Source organism: Molothrus ater, chromosome 3, assembly GCF_012460135.2.
Source record: "Molothrus ater isolate BHLD 08-10-18 breed brown headed cowbird chromosome 3, BPBGC_Mater_1.1, whole genome shotgun sequence".
Lineage (NCBI taxonomy): Eukaryota > Metazoa > Chordata > Aves > Passeriformes > Icteridae > Molothrus > Molothrus ater.
Window position 1 is genome coordinate 41,794,684 of NC_050480.2, and position 10,891 is coordinate 41,805,574.

At 43.1% G+C, this 10,891-nt stretch overlaps 1 protein-coding gene across 1 annotated transcript in view; it reads left to right on the top strand.

The window, feature by feature from the left end:
• The window catches only part of PGBD5 (piggyBac transposable element derived 5), a 67,769-nt gene extending 59,060 nt beyond the window's left edge, over positions 1-8,709 (top strand). The window contains exon 7 of the mRNA XM_036379543.2: positions 828-8,709. Within this exon, the coding sequence (XP_036235436.2) occupies positions 828-1,023 (196 nt within the window). The 3' untranslated portion in view covers positions 1,024-8,709. The remainder of the gene's footprint in view (positions 1-827) is intronic.
• Positions 8,710-10,891: the final 2,182 nt, after the last annotated feature.

Here is a 10,891-nt window from a genome sequence, read left to right on the forward strand (position 1 = left end):
GAACTAGAAATTGAGAAGAGAGAAAAAGCACAGATTTTTCAAGCCAGCTCTGGGCAAGGCAGCAAGAATTCAGTAGAATATATGACAGAGGAGGAGGTGGTCGCTGGAGAATGATGTTGGGATCTGGTCTGAGGAAATCAATGCGGGTAGTAGATTTAAATGGTTACTAAAAAAATGAAAGTAGGAAAATAGGAGAATGGGAAATCTTATGACTGAAGAGAGAATATTCTGGCAGTCCTAGAATAAGTCAGAGCCTAAATATAAAGATGTCAGTCCTTTCTAGTTCTGCCTTGTGGTCCACCTACCAGCAGTGTACGCTCTCGCTCTACCCCCACATCCTCCCACCTACTGTTGACAGCAGCAGCAATCATCCTTTGCTCACAATAAATCTGAGGAGAAGCATCAGCAAGCTTCCCAAAATTGTAATGTAATGTGACTGAGGCTTTTTTTTTTAGTTACAAATTGAAGGGATTCAGACCTACATGTCCTATCACAAGGATATTTGTCATGGGTGAGCTCAAGGAATATTTATCAGTACTCTTATTTACATGGAGTGATACAGAGGTGAGATTATTGCTGAAGTTTGTTTCTGAGAGCAAGGAGGTCTGCTCTTTTACATACTACCAGAAATGTCCAAAATTGTGCAAATTTGCTGTTAATGTCTGTCAAATACATTGTACAAAATTTCTTTAAATAATACTTGAACTAGGCGTTAAGTCCCATGTCTGCTTCTCCTTTGGGACTGCAGGATCTTTGGGGTGATTTCTTGCATCCCAGCTGCAACTGTTTGGCTGAACAATGTTTTACCCTCTTTTCTTGGCTTTTAGGTATTTCATTTCTCACAAACCAAACAAGACCTGGCAACAAGTGTTCTGGTTTGCCATCAGCATTGCTATAAATAATGCCTACATCCTCTACAAAATGTCAGAGGCCTACCATGTGACAAGGTACAGCCGTGCACAGTTTGGTGAAAGACTTGTAAAGGAGCTTCTGGGCTTGGAGGACACCTCACCCACCCATTGATGCTTTGCTTTGGTGGCATAGACAGGGGCTGGAGGGAAAGCAGAAGATACCACACCTGGAGCAGCAAAGCAAGGAACTTGTGACACCACCAGTGCTGTCATCCAAAACCGCCAAGTGATGCCACTAGAGAGGTGCGAACTTTGTTCCTAGTATCAGCTGGATGTAAACATCTCATGCAGAAAGTGCCACTGGAAAAGCTGACACAAAATTCCGTATGTGAATGCCCTGTGGGAATCTGTACACCGAAAACAGACTTAAAATTAGCCGTCATCTCAAAGCTATTTGTTGAACAGGGTCATCTTGTAAAGTTCCTCCTGGGCCAAGAGCTTGTCAGAAGCTGGCACAGCTCAGCAGTCCTAGATGGGCCTTACAGGAAACTCTGCACCTTCCTGGGAGTTGCTAAATTCCGGGACAAGCCCGTGAGGCTGCCCCGTGGGCTGTGGCTGAGCGCGGCTGCCGTCCCGCGAGGTGTCGCTGCTGCTGTCCTCCGCTGGGACACTGCAGCAGGCATCTGCACAAACACCACCTTCACAGGCAGGCAGCCAGGAACTGAGGACCAGTCATGATTTCTTCTTTCTCTGTTTCTTTTTTTCCCCCCTTCGTTTTTATTAATGTAACATAAGTCAATTTGATCCCAGTTAGAACACAGGAAAAGTAGGAGAAACCAAGTACATTAGTGAATTTAAAATTACAAATACATTACAGTGATTTTCTTTTTTCACCATGATGAAACATTTTTTTACACAAACAGTGATTAATACTCTAAGTATTAATTACTGTTAATTACTGTAATTAACAGTGAGTAAACCAGTAAGTAATACTGCCTCACATCTTAACTGCCACGGTCAGTTGTACAGGTGAGAAATCAAAATATACCAACTATATTTTTTCTTGATTTCAACTGTATCTTAAATGTTGCTTAAAAAGCTAATGTAATGGACTGTTAAAGTTTTAAGAAAAATAATTTCTTGCTTTTTCTTTGGTAACTCTCAAGACCTTTTTGGTCCACTTTAGAATTTTGTTTGGCGCCCAGTTGGCAGGAATAAAAGTCACTAATAGCCAAGTGTTTCCCATTATCACTGTGGGGTGTTCTGTAGGAATTCCTTTTGGTAGAGTTCAGGGCTTGTCACAGTAGTTGTAATTAAGCAGATTACATGTTTAGCAAAATAACGTAGCATTGTGTCTTATAAAAGGAAAGAAGTCCAGTTGAAACCAACCTTAAACCTTGCTAAAACAGAGCAAGCCCAAAGGGTTCTTCTGTTCTGAGTGACACTGTAGAGGACAAGCATCATCGTGGGCTGATGGTCAAGGCCATGTTTTGGTGCTTGTGGAATCTGAAAGCCACTGGAGTTTCAGAAAACAATGTTGAGAGAGAGGTATGATTGAAATGAGGGAATCAATACTGAGGGGAACTACTACCCTGCCCTCTACACTTTATTGATTTCAGTCCACAACTCAATCATCAAAAAACTCTGTATTCTGAAGGTTAGCAGTGATGGGCACAAACAGAATTGCATTAACTTACAGGGCAGAAAACCATGTTGATTAGAGGACCTAAGCCTGAAAAGTTTTACTCCCAAAGAATGACTCGAGTTGATTCAAGAGGAATGGAGTGAATGATTGATTCATCAGTGTAATTCTTACCAGGTTACATGTATCTATCTGACAAGAGGCAGTAGAGGGTAACCAACATAAATTTGCAAACTTCTCAGATTTCATCATTCTGTGACATGCAGATGCATAGCATGTAAATAACAGAGAGGAAGAATCCAGCAGGGGTTAGTAAATGCCTAACCCATGGAGTATCCTTGCACTGACACCTTTCTGTTTCCACCAAAGTCTTACTGTTTGGCATAGACCTAGAGGCAGATCTCACCTGGTTGCAAGGAGAGAAGAGGATGGCCATGGCTGACTCCATGGTGGTTCTGGACAGCCTGGAGCCTGTCCCACACATCCTGCTCTGCCTGCCAGCTGCACAATGAACAGCAGCGGGATTCCTAAGCATCCTTTTCATGGCTCAGTCCACAAGGTCTCCACCCAGGAAACATGGGAGAAAGGACAAAACTGTGCTCACTGAGGCCTAACCACAAAAGAAGGGGGTGGGTTTTTACCACCCTAGCCCTTGACAATGCCAAGCTGCACAGGAACCCAAGGATGAGTTCAGAATTTCTTGACCCTGCAGAGAACTGAGCCCACCCCTCTTCAGACTGAGTGTGTTTGATAGCTGGTTCTTGTCGGTCTTCTAAGTATTCAAAGGGAGACAGCAGCTAGCCTGAAGCATGAAAAATAAATGTTCAGCAATATAAACCTATATTTTTCTTTTTTTTCAGGAAATTTCACAGAGTGTTCTTATTGCTCCCTGCTTCAGACAATGCCAGCCTATATTGGATCAGGAAGTGTAGCTACTATCTCATTACATCCCATAAATTTATATGGTAGTTGAAACTGGGGCAGTAAGGAAAAGTATGGCTGGAACTTTACTGATGGGATGGCTTAAATGAAGAGTCCAGCTTCCTTACACTCCCATGCCATGCTGGGCTATGTGCAGGATACCCATGCCCCCAGCAGACAGGGGATGGTTTCCAAGACCACCTTGGAGCCACTTGGCATTTCTGAGGAGTAGGCAGACCACTCTCCAGCTACACTGTAAGCCCCTGGGATAAATCTGGAGCCCTTGGCCAATTGTTACATCACTATGTATGCTTAAAGGCCTGGATCTAGGCCATCCTATACAGAAAATGCCTTTTCTTTTTTGGATGGCTGTAGGCCTGAGGCCTTGAAATATTTAATTTTTCACCAATGTATGCAGTTAATTATGCGGATTACTTGAGCTCAAATCATGAGATCCTAGCTTTTTGCCTCAGGGACTGGGTCCTGAGTAGTTTTCCCTAGAATTGGTGTTGACGGGGGATTACACAGTGGCTGACTATTACAGGGAAGATGCTTTGGTCTCCTTTGTAAAGGAGAAAAATGAAAACAAAATTATAGCTTTGCAATGAATTTCATTTTCTTAGCCTTAAACATCCCTCATCATTTGGAACTGTTGTTCTTATCATGCACAAACATTCCATAAGTAAGCAAAAATATTTATATATATTTGTATGTACAAAATGCCTGAATTTTGGCTCTTGAAGCCAACAAGCAAAAGCCACCAAAGTGTAGTCTATATCTACAGATGACTCTTCCCCCTCATCTTCTCCATTTATTGACTGGAAGTGGATAGGGTTGGGGAAAGTTAAGATTTCTCCTTGTTGAAGAAGCATCTTGCACTTTTTCTGTTACTACAACCAAGGCAAAGTAATTTAAGAATATATAGGATAATTTTTAAAAGGCTAAAGTTTGTCAACTGCAGCTCAGCCTGTGCAGGATTATTTCCTTTACTGCAAACTGGCTTACTCAGATTTGGTTCTCCACCTGCTTGTAACATTAAAGCCTCTCCCTAATTAAAGGGGGGGAAAAAAAGTCTCAAAGTAGTGCAAGGATGCTCGTTATAGTGTGTGTGTGTCTAATTGTGCAATAGCTTGTGAAATTATAGTTTGGTTTGTTTGTAGCCTTAAGACAATCTGGGTAAGAGATCTGAGAACTTAGCAGTAGGTAAAATGCAGTCAAAATGCCAACCAAGTCACAGAGGAATGTCTCTAAACTTTTTCAGGAAAAAAAAGTTCAACACTGAAGTAGTGAAGGGAGCACAGCACAGCTCCTTTCTCTCCTGCTTAACTGAATTTTCACTGATATTCTAAAAACTGATACTTACTTGTTTAGAACCGTACTTCTAAGAACCGATAATTACTTGTTCATGGTATGCAAACTTTATTTCAAAGAACCGAGACCATCAGTAGGACATACCAACCACCTTCTATGCACAGTACTTTCAGGAAATGTCTGTTGTGCCACGATCCATTCTTGGAAAACATTTCTTTTCCCAGTGTGTCATGCCACACTTGCCAGAGCTTAGAAGCCACTCGTAAGTGGTTTCCACTGTTGTCTCTGTTGAAAAATGCTTCAAGGGCTTGCAGGAATTCTGCCACTTTTTACTTCAGTCCATCTGTATACTTGACAATAGGGCACAATTTAAAGAAATCTCATCTCTATTTTCTGCTTCTATTCTCTATCCCCAACCTTTCTATATACAAATAGTCTAGGAATCATAATTTATAAAAGTACAACTTTTTTTTCTTCAGGTAATTTCTAGAGAAAATTGAATTTAGCAACTCAAAAACAGCATTCCTGTTCTTTACCTCCAGATATATTTCTGTGGCCTTTTTTTTCCCCAAAGATGTTACTTTCTTTCTAACAGTTATTTGGAACTCTGTCTTGAGCCAGTGAGTAGTGAAAGAAGCCTCCAGTATCTCATTCTTCCATGCCTTAGTCCCCTTGTGGTAGAGCTGATTCCACTGACAAGGGGGGGACTGGGGGATTATGCTGCTCTGATAATTCTGTGCATCTCTGGTACTTTCCAAGCAAGGATTGCAAAGTGCTGTAACAACCTCAGCACTCGTGAGACATCATTAGCTTATCACAGCTTTTCCTTTCCTACCAGACACCAAGGCACTGCACAGATAAGGGGGGTGATGAAACTGTAAAGTGGAGTTTGCTCTCCTGCTAATTAAGGCCATGTTCTATGTTTTCAATGACTTGGTTCTTGTTCAAAAGCACTTTTCCTAACTAGAAAGTATGCCAAATATCATTTCCCCATAAGTAAGGGCTGTGGGACTTAGCACAGGTTCCTTCATACAGTCTGGCATGAGTTAAAACCAAATTGCACTAAAGGTAAGGGAAAATTTGATGATCTGTAGGAGCCCAACAAGCCTAGAGGAACTTAGATATATAGAAAATCTGAAGCCCTGCAATAGTCCAGTAATCAGTGTGAAATTCAGACAAATAATTACTGAGTTAAGAAAAGTCACTGAGGCTTAGATGGAATATGAAGTCTTCCATCCACCTCTGTTATGGAGTTTGCCATGGCACTTCCTTCATGCCCAGATTGATGTAAGATTGGCTGTTTATAAAACGAGCTCATCTCAGTCTGGCTGAGGAAAACACTGAAGTGTCAAAGACCTGTTCACAGTTTCACAAGGGCAAGGAACTCTAAACCCAAAACAGGTATATATTTGGCCTGCTGTTAACTAGGATACTTGCACCAGCACATCACATCATCTACTCAAAAGCAAGCCTGTCATCAGTGCTACTTGATACATATTCATTCTTGTCGCAATTCTTCCTAAACTTACCTTTGTAAGCATCAGAAGCATCATGAACTTGAAGCACCTTCGTATCATCACCTCACTGTTGGGAAACAGTTGAGAACAGCTGTGCTTTGTAAAAAGGATTTCTTCCTCTTCTTCTGAGTGACAGCTTTGCCTCTCTGGAAATCTAGCCCTGGAGAAGCTTCCTGCCCCACACTTTCCTTTGCTTCCTTCATTCCTTGCACTTTGAACACATCCAAAGCATCCTGCACGTTCTTGGTTAGTCTGGAAGGGTTAACACAGAGTTGGCCCTTCAGTTTACTTCTGTAGTGTTGCTCTGCTGGTCTTTTCTGCTGTTTTGCAGATCTCAGATGAAACAGGGTATTGTTTCTGCGGGCTGTTCTGATTGCAATCACTGTGAAGGTGTTGTCTGCTTTGCCCCATTAGTGCTGTCCCAGCAGGTCTGGATGGACCCCAAAGAGGTTTCAGCAGCACCACACCCACTGCTCCAACTGGCATGGCTGTAATAGTCCTCAGCTCTTCGTTGCTGTCATAGAGAGACCTTTGACAGGGTCTGGGGATTTTCTTTGTGTTTTGCTTTGTTTTTGAAGCCCTTTCACTCTGATGGGTTTGGTGAACAGCTGTTAAGTATCACTAAAAGGCCTTAAGTGGTAAATCCCTTTTGTATCACTCTTTTGAAGTAATAATTGCTTGTATTGGATGTCAGAGTGGTCCACATGATGTGTAGTGTGAAAACCTGACCCAGGAGAGCATCATTTGCTGTACCTGAACAGCCTTGGATGCCTTGGGGGGCCTGGGTGAGGAACCCAGTGGGAGAGGACTGTCATGCTGTGCTGTAGGACCATGATGGGCAGGACCTGACTGGGGAAAAAAGCTGGGGAGATACAAGATCACAATTTGCAATCCAAGCTCCTTGGACAAGCAGACTTCATAGTCAAGTTGGTCTCAGAAGGTTTTCTAGGAAAGGGAAAATTCCAGGCCTATGCAGTTTGCTCCCAGCCCTTGCAACTCTGTTTCTAAAATAAACACTCTGGCAAATGCTTTCACACTTCAAGTATTTACAGTGTGCTCTGGCCTTCAGAGCATTTTGACCTATTTCCACTAGTTCCCCTCAAAAAGCCTAGAAATTTAAAAGCAAAGCACAGTGCACTAGGTTCAGCTGTCCAGAACCCCAACCCACTTGTGTCAAAGTAACTTTGTGGTCTTGTTCTCAAATAATCTGTGTCAAGGCATTTGCAAAACATGACTGCTGAACAATTTGCATGTCTCTGTGAAACATAGTTGCTCATTTGATGGAAAACAGTTCACAGGTCTCTCTGACTTATTTTGCAACCTGGATTTTTCTTCTAGATATAAACTAAATATTTGCCTGGCATTTCAGTACTGAAATAAAAAAAAATAGCTTGATCCCATGGTCTGGGGCTGGTATCAGAGATAACAAAACTCAGGTTTATGCCAGTGATTATTCTGATCCTGTGAAGGTGTGGCTAATCAGCATGGAGGGATGTAGACACAGACACAGGGAGGAGTTCAACAGTGGGTTTGAGAAGGCAGAAGAAAGTTCAGAGGATGGGCACGTGTAGAGAGAGAAGCCAGGTGATCCCTTCTAACTCTCATCATTCCAGCATGTATACCCCTCTCTCCTGCTGCCCTTGAATTAAAGAAAAGGCTGATGTTTAACATAACCAGTCTGCACAGCTGATTGAGTAACACAAACCCTGCTTTAGCTACATCCCTGCCTCACTCCATGCCTTTCCTTAGGCTATACGTGTTCAGTAGTCGTCAGCCTTGGAGTCACAGCGCTGCTGCATGTCAGCACAGCATGGAAGCTACAGACTGTGGAAGCACCACAGTAGAAACAGGAACAATGGGGATTCTGGAGAAGGAGTCTCCCCATTGACATTTTGTTTTCATTTGTTTTTCAATGTGTGCAACTTACATTCCATCAAATGCAGTGACAGTTCCAATTGCGAAGATGGGCCTTAGCAGGCTGAGTGCTTTCAAGACCACTGGGCTGTGCTCACACCATCAGCAGCTGCGGTTCTGTTGCAAATTCCATATTCTTTAAAATTCTGAAGATTTCTGTTGAAAGCATAAATTACAGAGGTAAAATATACACTGCAAATTACTTTATTTTTTTCTTTTTAAAAATCTTCTCAGACCAATTTTATAACAGCCAAGTCTTTCAGGAAATGCAGGTGTGTGACCTCTTCAGAGTAAGAGACACACAGCTGTGTTTCTGCATGGGACAGGGAACTACTTTTGTGACACCAGTTTTGTTCTACACAAAGGCATGCTTGCAATAAATTTTTACAAATTTTGTACACCATAAGCTGAATTCCGAGTTCCAAAAATGTGAAGTGTGGCAACAAGAACAAAATTTATTTGTAGTATCACTCTGATATCTTGTCATGTGATTTTATTTCTTCAACAAAGTTTGTTTACAATCAACAACTTTGAAATACAGTCAGATATATTACCCCTTGCTTTTCCTGTCTTGTTCTTTTCTGAAATATGTGGGGAAGATGTTTGGTCATGCTCTGGGTACCTAGTGAAAGGATGTAGAGAATATACTGCAAGATAAGTTACAGGTTCACACTCTAAGACCATCAGAATCATAAAGCTACCATCTCTGTCCAGCCACTGGGGACAAAGGCATTTTCTTTAGAAAAAATTGACTTGAAAAAGCCTTTCAGTGTAGTCAGCACACAGACATAGGAAAGGGGACTACTGTCTCCCCCTGCCATGCCATTCTGACCCTGACAAGTAACACTTCCCTGTGACGGCGTTCACAGGGGTCTTAGGTTGAGGGAAGAGACAAGGATTTGACTCCATGTTTCAGAAGGCTTGATTTATTATTTTATGATATATATTACATTAAAACTATACTAAAAGAATAGAAGAAAGGATTTCATCAGAAGGCTAGCTAAGAATAGAAAAGAAAGAATGATAACAAAGGCTCTGTCTCAGACTCTCTGTCCGAGCCAGCTGGGCTGTGATTGGCCATTAATTAGAAACATCCAACATGGGCCAATCAAAAATCCACCTGTTGCATTCCACAGCAGCAGATAATCAATGTTTACATTTTGTTCCTGAGGCCTCTCAGCTTCTCAGGAGGAAAAATCCTAAGGAAAGAATTTTTCCATAAAAGATGTCTGCAACACTTCCCAGCCACCTCAGGGCAGAGCAGGGTGGACACAAGGACAGGGAGAGCTGTCCCAGCTCTCGAATATCAATGCTGAACAGAACCAGCCCTTTGCCCTAGCTGCTCTGGCTCTTCCTGGTGAGCATTGTCTGTACCACCAGTGGTACCCATCAAACCCATGACCTGCATGCCACATGAGTGGCATTTGCAGGAAAAACCAGGCACGTGTGATCTGCAGATGGCTGCTGTTTCACAGCTCCAAGTCAGCAAGTTGCTAGGACCTGGTTGAAACCTTATTCCACAAGGTAGCAGAAGCCTTGCAAGGAGAACACAGGAATGTGGTTACAGTTGGTCTTTGCCAACAGCCACAATAAAGGTGTCCCCCATGCCTTGTGTCCCTCATTTCCCCGTGGCTGCAAAGGCTCCACTGGGACCAGGCTGCCCAGCATTCCAGGTGTGTGAGTGTGGCTCAACACTGACCTCTGGCCAGGCTCTGTCAGGCTGCCATGTCTGATTTGCTCAGATTTTTCTGATTTGCTCAGGGTGTTTCTTCATAGCATCTTGGGTTTTCCACATGAAGGAATTTAGTTTGCGCCTAAGCTGCACTAAGAAAAAGCCAGAATTCCAGGAAAAAGAAAACATTAACAGAAGCAACCAGCAACAATCCCCTTGACCTATTTGCTGTCTTTAGGGACCCAGTCCATCAGAGACTATTTTTCTGAAATTGCTTAGTATCACAAAAGGGGACACAAGAGATTCTGCTGTTCAACACATCCAAGATCTCAGAAACCTTTTCAACATGTAAGTAGCTGCATTGGCAGCCCTTTTAATGCTGGTTTGAAAGACAGTCTGTCCCCTTCACACAAGAAACAGACTCCTTTTCCCCTTTGCTGTGTGTTTTTTGCACCACAGCAGTCACTGCTGAGCAGCAGGGGAGGAACTCACAAGTTTCTGCTGTGAGATGTCACATCACATCCACGCTGAAGGAGCGATCAAACCCATGCGTGCCTGCAGCCCAGCATGGGGGCTGGCTCATCCCAAAGGAGTGCAGAGCCTGGAAATGTGTGGGTGCACCATCAGGGTGATGGATCAGCATGACCTGGCTCCGAGCAGGGCTCCCAGGGACAGGAACAGCCCCGCACGGGAGCCTCCCTACATCATTCCCTGGGCACACACAGCAGGAGGCGCCTAAGGAGAGGATTACAAGCCCCTGCAGTGAGAGCAGCTACACACCAGCTGAGATGTGCAGCTGTGCCATAAAGCAAAGGAGGATTTCTCCTTGTTCCCTGGCACGGCTGGAGAGTCGCCCCCAGCAGCACAGCACTTTGTTCCCTGGGTGTGCCATGGCCTGAGCTAACGCTGTGTCCGATCGGGCCATGCCATCAGAGGTACAATAAGCAATGCAGATCGTCTTTAGCACACTAATTGAATAAAAGAAGGAATTTAATTTATGAAATTATGAAACCCAGGATCTGATTGACACAGACACACACGTTACCTTGGTGCTGTCATTTAC